Consider the following 15,731-nt stretch of genomic DNA (forward strand, 5'->3'; position numbering starts at 1 on the left):
TGGCATGAGGGGGAATGAGCTTAAGTTGTAGGAGAGTAGATTGAGATGGGATATTAGGAAGAAATCCTTGGTTTGAGGGTGATGAGACCCTGGCACAGGTTACCCAGAGAGATTGTGGACTTTCCATCCCTGGAAATGTCCAAAGCCAGGTTGGACAGGTTTGGAGCAACCTGGGGTAGTGGAAGGTGTCACTGCCCATGGCAGTGACACTGGACTTGATCATCTCCACAGGTCAATTCCAACCCAAACCATCCCATAATTCTGTGATTTTCCTGCACTTAGCACCATCCAAAGCTGTGTTTGGAATCTGTCAGCCTTGTGAATGAAGGAATTAAATTGGCCATGAAATTATTGACAGCACATTTGCTTATGCCAACTTCCTGACTGGGTCCCATAAAATTCACCTCTTTGTTTAAATGCATGGAGCTAACCAAAGGATGGCAGGGCTTCACCCCTTCTGCACAGGGAGGAGAGGACAGCCTGAATGCTGCACTGAATTCTTGTAGCTCTCAGACCCCTCTGCCCCAGGACAGCAGCTCTGGGAGGTGTTGGGAAATGCTGGGTCACAAGGAAGAAAATGCAAGTGGGGTGCAGGAATACCAAGAGTCTGGCACATCTGGGGTCACTCATTTAGAGCCAGAGCCAAGAGAAAGCAAATGCCTCAGCTGTTCTCCAGCTCCCTTAAAAAAGAAGTATCAGGAAAATAACCCAGCTCTTCCTCCTCCCTGGCAGATCCAATGGCTTTTAATCTGCTCTGTCTCACAGCTTCTCTTGCAATGGAAGTTGCTGGTGGTCTGCTCAGGTTAAGCAGCAATTCTGGCAGACTTCAGAGCAGACATGATCTCCAGGTCTCGTTGCTTTGAAGCTCCCAATTCTATCACACTCACATAGAACTAAATCAGATTTTTTTTTCTCCTTAGTGGAGGCAGAAAATCAGCCCTGTGAGCCCATCTGATTGCAGTGCTGAGGCTTGTCTAATTGAACAAGTGCTCAAGTCAACACTTGAGCAGGATGGAAAACAACGAGGAGATCACCCAGGGATTATGTCTGAGCTCCACAGCTCCTGGCACTGACAGAGCAGATGGCTGGGTCACATCCTGCCCAAGGCTGGCCAGGAAAGATGTCGATAGGGAAAAAAAAATAAATTAATTTATGGTTTAAATGTATTCAACTCGAAATCTACAAGTGCCTCAGGTCTCTTAATTCTGTGCTTTAGAGCAGCAGCCCAGAAGATGGGATTAGTTGGGGGTTGGCTCTGCAGAATCCTGCAAGGAGCCCTGCTGCTGCTGCTGCCTCAAAGCTGATGTGGGTAAAGAATATTTTGGGAGGGGGAGCTGAGATGCAGGGAGTGGAGATAACTTGGCTGGTCCTGTTAAAGTGGGGAACAGCCAGGAGCAGTGTGGACATGGCAGGTGAGCTGTGAGCCCCTGTGGTGTGGCCGTGCCGATGGAGCCAGGAACCCAAACCCAAGAGCCGGTGGGGAGGGAGGTGATTTGTGCAAGAGTGGGAGCATCACAACCATCCTTGCAGGTCTCCAGCCTGTTCCTTATAGGATCACACTTGGTCCTACAGCCAGAGTCTGTATCCAGAGAGCTTTGGGCTTGGGGAAGTTGCTGGTGGCTGTCCCATGGGTATGTGGCCACCAGAAATCCCGGTGACCTCCATGTGGCTTTCTGTCCCCTTCCCTTGGGGTGGGAGGAGATGAACACACAGAACTGATTTTCCCAATGCCCAAACTACTTCTGTCTGGGGAAATACACCCTCAGAAGAGCCCTCACTACAACAGCAATTACCTATTTCCTCTAGCTCTGGACCCTGCTACACTTTATTTGCTTTTACCCAAACAGCAGTGCATCTGTCAGGCCAAGCTGGGAGTATCAGAGTCCCTTCATCTGTAACTGCTGCTGCCCTGCAATTCCCTCCTGCCACCTCTTCCCAAAAGCACTTTTAACCCTGGAAACCCAATTTTGCTCTCTGTACTTAGAAGTTATTTTCATTTTTTCTAGTGTGTCTGTAGCTTGAGCAATAATAAAAAACTGCATTTTGCATCTGGTAAAATGGAGTGGAATTGCCTTGCTGGCAGCATTAAAAATGCTGTTTTCCTAAGATATTGCTGTATTTGTCTTCTTTGGTTCTAAAAGCTTTTTTTTTGTTTGTTTCCAGGGGGCAGCACTGGAAGAACCTTTATGGGCTCCTAATGAAGTGCAGGTGGACAATTGACTGATGATAATTAAGGTAGGAAGAGGTGCTGTTAATTTTGGCATCTTTTCATTTGTCCTGTCCTTGCAATAAAACGGTGCTGGCCAGTGGCCATTGGTCTATTTTGGGGTTCAGTACACAACCATGGCTCTATGGCCAAGCAATAACTTCTGCTAAAGTGTCCCTTTAAACACAGATGGAAGGGAAATCTTATTTAAGAACTACCTGGGAACGTAACTAAGTGGAAAAAATCTGACTTCCTCCCCCAAAGGATAATAAGGTCTCTGTTGGTGCAGAGTTGGAAGGGACATGACTCTTATTTGAGAGCACTCAGCACAGGGATTTTTTTGTTCTGCTGAAACCCAGTGGTTGGGTTGGAATTCAGGTTCTAACTTGCAATCTCAGAAAAAAAAGAAGAAAACTTGAACTAAAGATATATTTTATTCGTTTATTTTCATCATCTTGAGCGTCTGTGGAAAGCTGATCTATCTCCAAATGTGGCAAGGGAATGCTCAGTTCTTGATGGATGAAACAGAGGAAAATCCCTGATTTAAAAGCAGCAAATTGTTTTGCAAACTGGGAGAAGAAAACACAAATGTGAGCAGAGTTAAATGGATTTATAAGTAGTTTTTGTGCTGCTTTTACACCTGAATTCTTGCCTTGCTGGATTGTTTCTGCCACGGTGGTTGTGCTTGGAGGCATCATCAGAAGGGTGAGATGGTCACTGCTGGTCTCTGCCTCCTCTTCCTGAAGCAAAGAGGGTCACCACAGAGACTCCCAAATATCTACTGGAACAGAGGCTTTGCTCCCTCTCACAGTTTGGGTTTTCACTTCTGATTAGTGGGTTCAGTTCATGGCTGCTTGGTTTTTGGTGTCAGCAGAGAGCTGTTGGAAGGAGAGGGGGAAATTCAAGCTGCAACAAGAACAGATTCTTTGAACGTGGGTTTACCATTCTCCAGCCTATTCCTGCTTTTTGTTTGGCTTGTGATAAGATGCACTGCTGTGGAATTTGCTTGGAGCAGGGATTTGCATGAATTATTGTTCCTTGCAACGTGCACATGTGTGCAGGCCCTCTCCCCATGCTCCACAGGACCCCAGCACCCCTTTGGAGGAGGATTTGTGTGCTGGGGTGCAGAGATCAGCAAAAGCCAAGTGCTTGAGGGAAGGAAGGCTGCAGTGATAAAAACAAAATGCTGAAATAAGGGGAAAACTCCTCTAGGGCTGTGCAGCAGCGCTGGGATTTGTGTGTTTATTCTGTGTGCTGACTTATCCCAGCATGATTTTGTAAAAGCAACATCCTCCTGGTAGGGAAAAACTCAGTGGTGCTTGGCCTCTTGCAGAGTTCACTTTTTATTTAGGAGGTGTAATGGCATCAGTCACAGCTGCTGATTGATGTAGTGTGGCCCAAAATTATGTACAAGATGGGAGTAAACAGTCATTGGGGATGGTGTCTTGATTCTGCACTTGGAGCTTTTCATTTGAAAGGTTTCCCCCTTCTCCTAAAGAGATCTTTCTGTAAATCACTAATTAAGCAAATGAGCTACAGTGACATCAGTCTAATTCCAAAAAGAGCTGGTGTTTTGGAGAAACCTTCAAGCTGCAGACTCCAATTATCCAATATTTAAAATTATGGTGTCTTACAGGAATAGAAAGAGCAAGGAAAGAATTACTGGAATTTTGGGTGACTTCAGGTTTCACATACAAAATCGAGTTTTTTTGTAATTCTGAATTCTACATTGATGCTAAATCTGGTGTCCTCACTAAATTTGACTAAATCCGATAGCACTAAAAAATTTGCTTGCAATTCTCTTACTTCCTTTTTGTAGAGAGTAGAAAAGGTTAAGACAAATACCTTATTGGGATGTTCATCTACAATACTTTGTGCAATGTATTTCTCTTCTGAAAAACTGACTTTGATGGGGAAACTGGGGGAACTTCTGCCCCCAGAGCATCAGGGGCAGCTGTGAGTGGATGTTCATCTACAATACTTTGTGCAATGTATTTATTTTCTGAAAAATTGACTTTAATGGGGAAAACCAGGGGAACTTCTGCCCCCAGAGCATCAGGGGCAAGTGTGAGCAATGGTGGAGGATCAGTGGTGGTCCCACCGTTTGTGAGCTCCTGGTTTAGGAAGAGCACTGGTGTATATTGAAAGCAATCAGAGCAAGGTGCTCAGTGTGATGGAGCTGTGGCATTGTGTGGAGCTGTATTTGAGTGTGCAGAACACTGCCAGAGCTGCTGAAAGGGGCAGAAACCATCAAGGTGTGAAGGAGACCCTCCCTTGACACAAGTGCCGTGTTTTTGAGAGGGGGAGCGCTAAAACCACAGATCCTATTTCAACAAAGCCCATCCAAAGCCATCCACAACCTCTGCACCATCCATATCCTCCTCCAGCTGTGTTGCCAGCAGTTTTTGGGGAGGTGGGAGCCACGCTGGGGTGCCCTGGATTTGCAGAAGAGCTCGACGCGTGCGGTTTCCTCCACCGGTTCCCCCAGCGCCCGTCCCCGAGCTGTTGTTTTCGGTGCTACCCACAATAACTGAAATGTCTTTCCTGAGAGATAAGTCAGTAAATTGTGGTTGGCTCCTTCCCCTGGTGTTTGTTCTCTCAGTAACTTGAAAGTTTATCTATCACCAGGGTGCTGCTGGTGCTCCCCTCAGGGGTACCCTCCAGCACCTTCCACCACAGTCCCACAGCCTCTCCCTCAAGGATTGCTCCTCAAAAAAGTGCCACAGCTTCATCTTCTCCTCAGGCACGTGCAGTTGTGACCAAACTTCAGGAGATGATAGGAGGTGGTGGAGCAGAACTCATTCCAGCCCTGCACTGCTTCATCCTGGTGGATTCTGCTTGGATTGGCCAAAGTGGTTTTTCCCCCACTTGGATTTGCATTTTTGGTCAAAGCCACCACCAGCTGCAGTGCTTCTGAACCCTTTAAAGATTGCTGTCACATTTTGGGACTTGCTGATGTGCAGGCTGATCCTTGGAGCATGTTTTGGAAACACAGAGTTTGCCCAGAGACCAGAAATCACAAGTGATTGGTGCTCCTAAATCCCACTGGCACTTCTCCCCACCTCTTTCCTGTGAGGCTTCAAACTTCTTCCTGAAATTTGATCCTGCTGAGATGAGCTGACTTGGCCTAAAAAACACCCTGGGATTTGCACAGAGTGCAAACCCTCATTCCCAGCACACACCTCCAGCACTGGGTGGTTGGAGCTGAGCACGGAATGGGGACAGGAAGGAGAAAACTCCTTGCAGAAACCACTCCAGGCAGCGTGTCAGGACCTGCAGCCCCTACCTGGAGCTGCTGGGTATAAATAAACACATCCACCCTCCTTATTTCTGACAACTGCCTCCCTGAGGAGTAATTTATTTTTTTTTTTCCCCAGTAGCTTGTTCTGCAAGCAGGTTTCCTCTTGCAGGTGATTAGGAAAACCTCATTTTTATGTTAATTAGGCATAACTATCAGTGCACAGACATCAACTGCTCTCACAGCCTTCTGAGACTGCGATTTTTATTGAAATTCAGTCCTGAAAAACCGAAACCAGCAACTGATGTACCTGTTGCCTGAACAGATGGGAAACTGCACCAAGGGGTGGTTGCCTCATAAAAAACGTTGCCAGGGTGTAGCAACCACAGGTTCAGCTTTCAGGAGGGTTGCAGCTGCAGTCAGTTTAGGTTTTTAGTTGTGTTTGCTTGCTAAGTTTGAGGGCTTCCTCAACAACTTGTCTCCACTGAGATCAAGCCATGCTAATTTAGTTCATTGCAGCTAAGCACAGCTGCTGCTGACACTGGTGGGCCTGCACCTATAGGAGCAAATCTTTCTCATGTTGGTGTCTCCAGACACATCTCTGCTTTGATTGTATTTGGTCCAGTGGGAGGGTTGAGCTGATTCACATTTTCAATAAAACAGATCCTTCCCTTTGGGCAGATTGGCTGCACCATCCATCCAAGTGCTGAAGGTTGGATGGGGTTTGGAGCAACCTGGTTTAGTGGAAAATTACTCTGCCCATGGCAGCAGCATGGAATTAAATTGTCTTTAAGATCCCTTTCAACAGAAAAGAAGAGGGAATTCAATCAGATGTGCTTTGGGTTTGTTGGTAAAACACAAGTGCAGCTGCTTTGGTGACATTTTCACCACAGTGCCAAGCACTGGAGGTGGAGGGGCCAGAGGAGAACATCTGGTCCCAGCTGATAGAAACCAAAACCTATGAAATTCTGGAGTTGCACCCAACTGGAATTGCACTTTCCCCAACACCACAGGGAGGTTTCAGGAATACATTTGCCCAGGCAGACACAGGTCAGCAGTGGGATCAGCCAGGTCAGTGCTAACACCATTAACTTCTCCTGCCTCCTCCTCCAGAACTCAGTTCTCTGATATTATTTAAGGATTTTTCTAATCCAAATCCTTGAGGTTCCTTGCTGAAATCTAAAACAAATATATCCATCTTATCAGGCCTTTCCAAGAGCAAAGCATGGAAATCCCCTGGCAGGCTGGCACCGTCACCGGTGCTTTCCTCTCTCTGCACCAGCAAATTTCCTTTAATATTGCTGTACAAATCCGCCCTGGATTATGCAATGATGAAGAAGAAAGAATGAAAAATTACACAGGAATTTGGCAAGGGACATGTGGACCCCTCAGAGCTCCAGTTGGATGGGTTGTGATGCATTAAACACAGGGATGTGGTGCAGAACTGCCTGTGCTTGGTCAGGAGCCTGTTCCCTTTTCACACAGAGTCATTCTGAGGGCAGGCAGGTACCTGGGCTGGGGATTTTTGTATGTGGATGTCCACAGGGAGATAAGGCAGGCTGGAAAAATTAATTATTTTGTGTATTTCCCATGGCTGTGATCTGTTGGTATTTTTAAATTTTTTTTCTAATTTTTTTTTTTTCTTTTTTGAAGTTAGGGCTGGGATTAAATGTATTGATGGGATTTTGTGTTTGGATTCAGATTTTTATTAATTTTTATTTACATTACAGTCTTACAACCTTTGAGTTCTATAATATTTTACTAACAGGTTATAAAATGGTTTCGTATTTATAAGTTTTTTAAAGGAAAAACTATTTAATGAAGAAATGACACTTAAATTATTTTTTCTTTTAACTTAATAATTACTTATGTCTTGTAATGTGGACTTTTTTGTTTAGTTATAAAATAATACTTAAATTTATGAAGAAGAAGGACTAATTACTGCTTTAAAACATCTATTTGACTTCATATAAATTATTCTATTTTAAAACTTTTCAAGTTTTCTATTACACACTTCTCTTCAAACTACACACTTTTAATCTTAGTGTTATTCATCAATTTTGGAAGCTTTCTCTATGACTTCAGGTCAAATGTGGTATTTTCTTGAGGGTCTTTCAACACAGAAAATCTAAAATTCTCATCATCCAGGGTTCCAACAGGGACCCTTTAGCTGTGGTGGCCTCAGGTGGGTGCATTTCATGGGAAGTGATACCTGGCAGCAGGTAAAAGCTGCAGGTGGGGAGAAGCCAGACAAGCTTTTGATGCGTAAATCCTCCAGCTCTGACACAAAATGTGAAATTTTTCTTACAAACTCCACCAGTTTCTCTGAGCTTGGCCAAAATACAGCAACACTTGGGGTGAGAGAGGGCACAGCTGGTACCTGTGGAGCCAAGGGATGAGCTCGCTGGGGAAGGAGGTAAATTATAATTATAATTTCATCGATATAAAATGGCTTGGGGGGATCTGGAAGGGTGCTCTGGAGGAGGAGGAGGAGGAGAGCTTTATTTGGTTGACCATTGCTGAGGGAATTTAATGTCCAAACTTGATTTTAATGCATTTTTAAGGTGCCTATCCATATATAAAACATTTTCCCTTTTGCTCCTGTCCTCTCTTACCCAGGTGGAAGCTGTAGTGCAGGAAGTGGTGGTGTACCAGATAAAATGTATAAAATGTACAATATTTGGGGAAGGAAATAGTGTAATCTATAATTTTGCTGCTGCAGAGAGCATTTGTGGGGTGGGGGCTGTGTCTGAGCTGCTTGGCCAGGTTCTGCTTCCATTTGATGTGGTTTGTGTGCCTTGGTGAGAATTCTCTCTTTGCAGGGCTGGAGGGAGGGGAGAAGCTCTTTAAAGTGAAACATTTCAGATATAGATGGGGTTTATGCTACAATAAAGCTGTTTTACCTCTTCAGGGCTCTTTTTCCCCCATGGAAGGTGCCCAGCTTGGCTGCACCTCTCTCAGCAGATTCTTGGCAAGCTCAGGTCTTAACCTTGGGCTCAGCTTTGAGGAAGCACAAGGTCAACTGCTCTTGCTCTAGAGGAAGTTTGTAGGTTCAAAATTCAACTAGACCTGGCCCTTAATTAAAAAACCCCAAAAAACCTAAAAAGCAAGCAAACAAAAAATATTAGGATGGGCTGCTTCCAGTTTTGTACAAGGGGTGGAGAAGTCACAGAATCACAGAACCATAAAATGTTCTGGGTTGAAAGAGGTCTTAAAAACCATTTAATCCAATTCTTTGCCATGTGCAGGGACACCTTCCACTAGACCAGCTTGCCAAATCAACAAGGTCATGTGAACAACACCAAAATCTTGTAAAAAACTTTGTATTTGAGAGAAACTGGTCTAGAAAATGAAATGTTGCTGTTTGTCCCCAAAATGAGTGGATGTTATGGCACCTAAAGTGACATCTGAGCTTCTGGGGAAGCACAAGGTCAAGCTGCTGTTGCTCTAGAGGAAGTTTGTAGGTTCAAAATTCAACTAGACCTGGCCCTTAATTTAATTAAAAACAGAACCCCAAAATTAAAAGCAAGCAAACAAAAAATATTAGGATGGGCTGCTTCCAGTTTTGTACAAGGGGTGGAAAAGTCATAAGAATCACAGAACCATAAACAGCTCTTTAAAACCATTTAATCCAACCCTTGCCATGTGCAGGGGCACCTTCCACTAGACCAGCTTGCTAAATCAACAAGATCATGTGAACAACACCAAAATCTTGCAAAAAACTTTGTATTTGAGAGAAACTGGTTTAGAGGATGAAATGTTGCTGTTTGTCCCCAAAATGAGTGGATGTTATGGCACCTAAAGTGACATCTGAGCTTCTGAGGAAGCACAAAATCAACCTGCTATTGCTCTAGAGGAAGTTTGTAGGTTGAAAATTCAACTAGACCTGGCCCTTAATTAAAAAAACCCCAAAAACCTAAAAAGCAAGCAAACAAAAAATATTAGGATGGGCTGCTTCCAGTTTTGTACAAGGGGTGGAGAAGTCTTAGAATCACAGAACCATAAAATGTTCTGGGTTGAAAGAGATCTTAAAAACCATTTAATCCAATTCTTTGCCATGTGCAGGGACACCTTCCACTAGACCAGCTTGCTAAATCAACAAGATCATGGGAAGAAGACCTTTTGCATGATCTTGCAAAAAACTTTGTATTTGAGACAAAGTACTTTTGAGGATGAAATGTTGCTTTTCTCCCCCAAAATGAGTGGATGTTATGGCACCTAAAGTGACATCTGAGCTTCTGAGGTACAGGTGGGACTGAGCAGGGAGGTCTCTGCAGCTGCATCCATCTGGGTTTTGTAATTTAAGGTTCCTCCTTGCAGAGGAAACTTGTGGGGAGGTGAGAGCTCTGCAGGAGGAGGAAATGGCTGAAGGGATTAAGCAGCAGAAAGTTGGTGGAGAAATGTGGAAGCTGAGTTGGGTTTTTCAGGAGAAAAGTTGGTCAGGATTCACGTTGGTGCTTTAATCCATGTAAGAAGGCTCAGGTGTGTGGAAATGTTTGGGATGTTCAGCATCTCCCTGCCTTCATCCCAAAAGATGAGCTCAAAATTAGAGGTGGTGACCAAGGACAGTGAAGGGTCTGGAGGGGAAGAGTTAAATCTGAGCAAAACTGAAATTATTTGGAAGGGCTGGAGCTCTGCCCCAAACTGGGAGGTGCAGGGAGCCCCAGGAATGGCTGAAACACCTGGGGAACCCCATGAAAGGGTGGTGCTGGCTGGATTTTCTTCTTCCCAATCTGTCTTGGGATGAACACTCAGGATGAGGATTCTGCTTGCACACTGCCAGAGCAGGTGTCCCTTAGAGCCATCATTTACTGTCCAAAAACCAACCTGAAACTCTCCAGCTGCAGTGGATCAGTGCCTGCAGCTGCCTCAGGCCAGGCTGCTGCCAGCTCACCACATCTTCAGAGGAAACAGGAACCCCCTGCAGGTGTTGGGGGGCAAGGAGACCTCAACCCCCACACTGAGGTGCTGCTCCACCTCCTCCCAGGGGCTCAGTTTGTCTGTCCTGGAGCTCAGACACACCTTGGGCAGGATGGAGATTTGTTTGCTCAGATGCCAGCTCACAGGAAATGAATTTTCTGCTGCTCAGGTGCCGTGAGCAGCGTTGAAACCACCCCAAAATATTTCACCAGGGATGCTCACAGGTGTCCAGAGCACAAAAACAAATTGGGAAGCCCAGCCTGGCACTGGTTTTGTTGCAGTTGATCAGTGGAAGGTCAGTTTTGCTTCCCAGCTGCTGTTTTTGCTTCAGAGGTCAAGCTGTTAAAAGTCCTTTTCCCAAGCAGCCAGAGGCTTGATCAAAACCTATTTCATATCTATTTCTTTATTTTTATGTGCTTTGAATTCTGAAATGGATCATTTAGGAAGATGTTTTAGATGTGAGATATTGGCTGGCAACCCAGCTCTGCATTAAGTGCTTTAAAACATCTACTCCCCACTTCAATTTTATTTGCTCTTAAATAAATTTAAAAAAAAATAGATAATATCTGCTAGACACCAGTTTGTTCATCCCTCAGGCAGGTGTTCAGGGGTTTTCATTGTTTTTAAAGTGGCTGTTTCTGGGCTTTTGGAAGGGCTGTCAGCTCGCTGAAGTCCATGATGGATCTGTAAGAAGCGCTTAATTGGAAATGCTGGTTAAATTATGGGATGCAGACAATCAGCAGGATGCTCAGCCTCACCTTTGGTCCCCACACTGTGCTCTGGGCATCCCTGCTTTGTCATCTCATGGGGTTTGAGCCTTTGCAGGGGAACAAATTCTTCCTCAGCGCTCCATGTCTTGCTTGTAATGAAACGACTTTATTTCCTTGTGCAGCAATCATCATTTTAATAAATTTTCTCTGTCACAAAAGGAAAGAAATGTCATGAACTGATTTTCTCCTTCTCTTCACTGTGAGGCAGATTTTTGCTTTTCAAAGGAAAATACCTTTTAAAACATTTGCACTTCCTTTCAGCTTGAATGATTTCATCCGTACTCTGATTTTTATTAGCAAAAGCTCACAGCAAGATGACATTCAGCCCTTTCAGCTGTTGATTTATCCCAGTCTTTATTCTTGGGAGCAAAAATATGGAAAAATTCTCTGTTACACAATTTTTAACATACATTTTCAGAGTTTCATACCACAGGGCATTGTGGGTTTTTTTTTTCCTAGTGATGCTTTAACATCTGAATTTGGTACAATTCACTGCTTTTGAAGCATTTGGTGACTTTTGCTTTGTGCTTGATCCACTTTTGATGTGAATTGTCCCAACTTCTGTTTCGGGGGAGGAGCAAAGTTATTTTTTTTTCTCACCAGCCCACATGGCATTGAATCCATCTGGAGCACGTGGCTGCTGTAATACAGAAACCACACTTTTTTTTTTTTTTCTTTTTTTCACAAATTCTTCCCTGTGTGACTTCAGTAGTTAAAGCTGGTTCAGTCTCCTGCCCTGGGACTGCCGTGCTGGAAGCTGAAATCTGTTTGTGTTTAAAGCTGCTGTTTCTATTTTGGTAGGAAAATGCATCATCAAGAAGTCTTTCTTCCCACTAGCTGCACACTCAGCCTGGAATAAGGTCTCCAGGGCCACATCCTAATGAAATAACCCACTGGGACACACAAAAAAAAACCCAAAACAAACCACTCCTGATAGTGGGATCAAGCTGGATGCTTCCCAAAAGGAATAATTCAAAGTCTTGTGTGGCAGAGGTTGGGCACCATGGAGGCTGGTGACTGATAGTTGGTGTTAGGAGAAAGATGTTTCACTAAACAAAGTCTGATGTGTTACAGGATAGGAATTTTTATATGGGATGCTGGGTCTCATCAGCAAAAAATAGCAGGGATTTGGGAAATGGCAGCCCTGAAAGTCTTGGGGATGTTGGTGGATGAAAGGCTGGATGTGCCCTGGGTGATGCCACATTGTGGGCAGCAGGGAAGGGGGAATTCAGGAGAGCTGGAGAGTGACTTTGGGCAAAGGATGGAGGGACAGGACACAGGGAATGGTTCCCCAGTAGCAGAGGGCAGGGATGGATGGGATATGGGGAAGGAATTGTTCCCTGGGAGGGTGAGGAGGCCCTGGAGCAGCTGTGGCTGCCCCTGGATCCCTGGCAGTGTCCAAGGCCAGGCTGGACAGAGCTTGGAGCACCCTGGGACAGTGGAAGGTGTCCCTGCCCATGGCATGGGGTGGCACTGGATGAGTTTTAAGATCCCTCCCAACCCAAACCATTCCATGCTTCTGGCTCTAGGATGGTATTTTCATTCAGTTCAGATAGGCTGGGATGCAGTGAGGGTCATTAACAGGGGCAGGGGGTTAATTAACCCACAGGACACGTGCAGGGGGTGTGTGGACACAGCCATTCCTCCTGGGATGGACACACAGGAAGGGTTCTGCTCTTGAACTGAACTTCAGAACCTGACAATGTGGTGAAGAAGGAAGGAGTGAAGGAATTTCTCCCCTCAAAATGGATGCAGTTGCATAGAGGATGTGTGAGGGACTGAAGAAACTCCCCTAGAGTTGTCTGTCCATCACTGCCACTGCCTTTCTCAGTGGATCAAGATGAATCAAGGACACAACACTGGAGTGTCCCTCTCTGAGAGCCACCAGCCCCAGCAGCTGATGGTCCTGCTGCTCTTACCTCACACCACACAGCCCATCCTTGCCAATATTCCTAGAGGGATTTACAGAGCCTCTGGAGTGATTGGAGTGCTCCCAAGTATTTGAATATCCCACTAAATATTTATCTGCAATTAAAGCCTTGGGAAAACCTTGTGAAACAAGAGCCATCGTTGGAGTCCTGCTTCCCTTTGTGTCAAGCTGGCAAATGGGGCTTTGATCCTCTCTTATCCCCATGGATTGGGGCCATCTCCTTTCTTCTCTGCACTCAGGACCCACAGCAGCATCTGGGACTGTGCATGAGGCCCCAGACAAGCAGCAGCCAGGCTCATCTCTCCAATTTTCAGGCTCTCCAACGCCTTTTGTGAGATGGTACCAGCTTTGGTACTTCAAAGAAAGGTGTCAGAAATGCAAAAATGAGCAATTAAGGATTAATCTGCTTGTGGGGATGGGGATCTGCCTCCCCCTCCTGATTGCAGTGTAAATTAGTGGTTGACTTGAGGCCTGTAGTGGAGCTATTTATACCTCCAAGGTTTGAATTATAGCTGGATAGATTATATCATCCCTTTGTTTAATCCTTTTTCCTTTCTTCTGTCAGGCTTTTGACCTCAGTGATTTTCAAAGCAGTCAGATTCGCTTCCTACGGTTTTCTTGTGCTGGTATTTGTATCCAGGAAAGGGGAGGAGAATTTAGATGGCTTTTTCTGTACTGTTTTATTTTCTCTTGCTCTCCCTTACTCATTTCCTCATTCAACAGCCCAGTTCTTTTTTTTTTTTTTTTTTAACCTTTTCAGGCATTTTCATTCCACAACTGTCATTGCCTTTCTAAGGCTTTTTATTTTTATTTTCTAGGGCTTCAAAACAGCAAAGGTAAGAGGCAGCCTGGGTGAATATTCCACTTTATAGGCTTGAACTCTTCCCAGAAATCTTGGGAGTGAAGCTCTGCTGCCATGCACCTGCCTGCTGGTCAAACCTCCAGCTCTCCTTCATTTCCCCCCCACCCATGGCCAGAGCAGTGTGAGGGAGGCTCTTGTTGCTCTTGGATTTATTGGCTGTGATTTTGCAAATAAATGCTTTATAATCACTTCCTTGCTGCTCATTGCAGCCAAGAAAGGGAGACAGGGAAGGGCAGGCTGCCTCCCTGTGCTCTGCCTTTCCCTTTGGATTTGCACTTCCTATTTCCAAAACTGCTTTTATTTTTAGACCTCTAGTAAGTGTTAGAGGGTTTAGAATATATATTTATTCTTACAGCTCTCTAAAAGTGGTGTTTAAAACAGAAACACCCCAAAGTTGGCCCCAGGGCAGAGGCTGCAGTGGTTCCTGGCTCTTTGCTCTGTTGCTGCAGTTTGGATTTTCCTGTACTTCCCATCCAGGAGAAGCTGTCAGAAAAATAAAGGGCACAGGAGATGTGGAAGTCAACTGAATATTTTTAAATATCAGAACATGCTGTACAAGGCTGGGAATTAAATTTTGCTGCTGAAGCAAGCAGAGAGCTCCTCTGCAGTGTGAGCTTCCCTCACATCTTCCTCCATGGGTTTTCCTACCTGGAGCAGCCCTCCCACCTAAAAAATTCCCATTGGCCTTCAAATCCTTTTGTGGCAAGGATTTACACACATGGTTGGATGTTTTTGGACAAGAGGGAATGAGGATCTCCAGCAAAACTCCTGGCAGGAGGGGAAACCTTTAAAAGGGTAAAGGGAACAGCCTTTAGTGAATTCCCCATCCCTGTATTTCTCCATCCCTGGAAGTGTCCAAGGCCAGGTTTGGATGGGGCTTGGAGTAACCTGGGCTGGTGGAAGGTGTCCCTGTCCCAGAGGGAAGACCTTGAAGTGGCAGCAGGCTCTTGAATCCAGTGGGTTATTATTTGCTGAAGTGATGATCAAGGCCAAAATAACCATTTTTATAATAAATTAGAATAGTTTTTACCACTAGACATGAGTATAAAATCCTTTAGGGAAATAGGATGGTGGCTGGAGTTGAGTTTTCTAACCTAGTGCTTTTTCAAGGGCATTTTCAGTTGAAACCATTGCATTTTTGACCCCCTTTATCAGTATGTGCTCAGCCTCCAGCCTGGTGGATATTTGGGGCTTTGTTTGTCTCTTGCAGCCCTCCCAACGTTTGTGAACAATTATTTCTTTGGAGCAGCATTTGAGCCCTTAGTGCTTTTGTTCTCCAAGCTGCTGCCCACAACTTGGCCACATCTCAGCCTTTCTCCTTGGTATTTCTGGGAAGTAGAAGCTGTTTCCTGGTGCAGAAAAGCCAATTATTGGATAAACTCAGATCCTTCATCTGGAATGAAGATGGGAATATTCATCAGAATCATAACTTCATTTTCAGACACTTGGGGAGAGTTGGAAGCAATTAAGGCTGAGCAGATGGGATGGGTCCCTCTGCCCTGTCCCCTCATCCCACCCTTTCTTACTCTTTTCTCTGCCTTCTTTCCTTCCTCCCTAAAAAAAGGAGAAGGGGAAAGAAAAGCAAAGTAACTTGTATGGATAGAGGGGAGGTGTAATTATGAGCAGTGGGACCAATTTAAAAAGGAAGATTTCAGGGAGACTCCGAGTTCCTTTGACATGTTGAGGGGTTTTGGTAGAGGATAAAAGGAAAATAAACTAATTTATTCCTAAATTGTAATTCCTTTTTGGTATTAATCTGTTTCATTAGTGTAGTTCACAAATGCTCACAGGCAGGGGAGAGAGGG

At 44.9% G+C, this 15,731-nt stretch overlaps 1 protein-coding gene across 3 annotated transcripts in view; it reads left to right on the plus strand.

Annotated features, from left to right (window-relative positions):
* PTPRA (protein tyrosine phosphatase receptor type A) overlaps positions 1-15,731 on the plus strand; it is a 127,449-nt gene that overhangs the window by 57,052 nt on the left and 54,666 nt on the right. For all 3 annotated transcript variants that reach the window (XM_077177868.1, XM_054633095.2, XM_077177867.1), the window contains one exon: positions 2,164-2,235. Coding sequence is in view for 2 of the 3 variants with exons in the window: in XM_054633095.2 (XP_054489070.1) it covers positions 2,224-2,235 (12 nt within the window). In the remaining variant the exon portion in view is untranslated. The remainder of the gene's footprint in view (positions 1-2,163; positions 2,236-15,731) is intronic.

The sequence above is a fragment of the Agelaius phoeniceus genome, chromosome 4, assembly GCF_051311805.1.
Source record: "Agelaius phoeniceus isolate bAgePho1 chromosome 4, bAgePho1.hap1, whole genome shotgun sequence".
NCBI classification, from domain to species: domain Eukaryota; kingdom Metazoa; phylum Chordata; class Aves; order Passeriformes; family Icteridae; genus Agelaius; species Agelaius phoeniceus.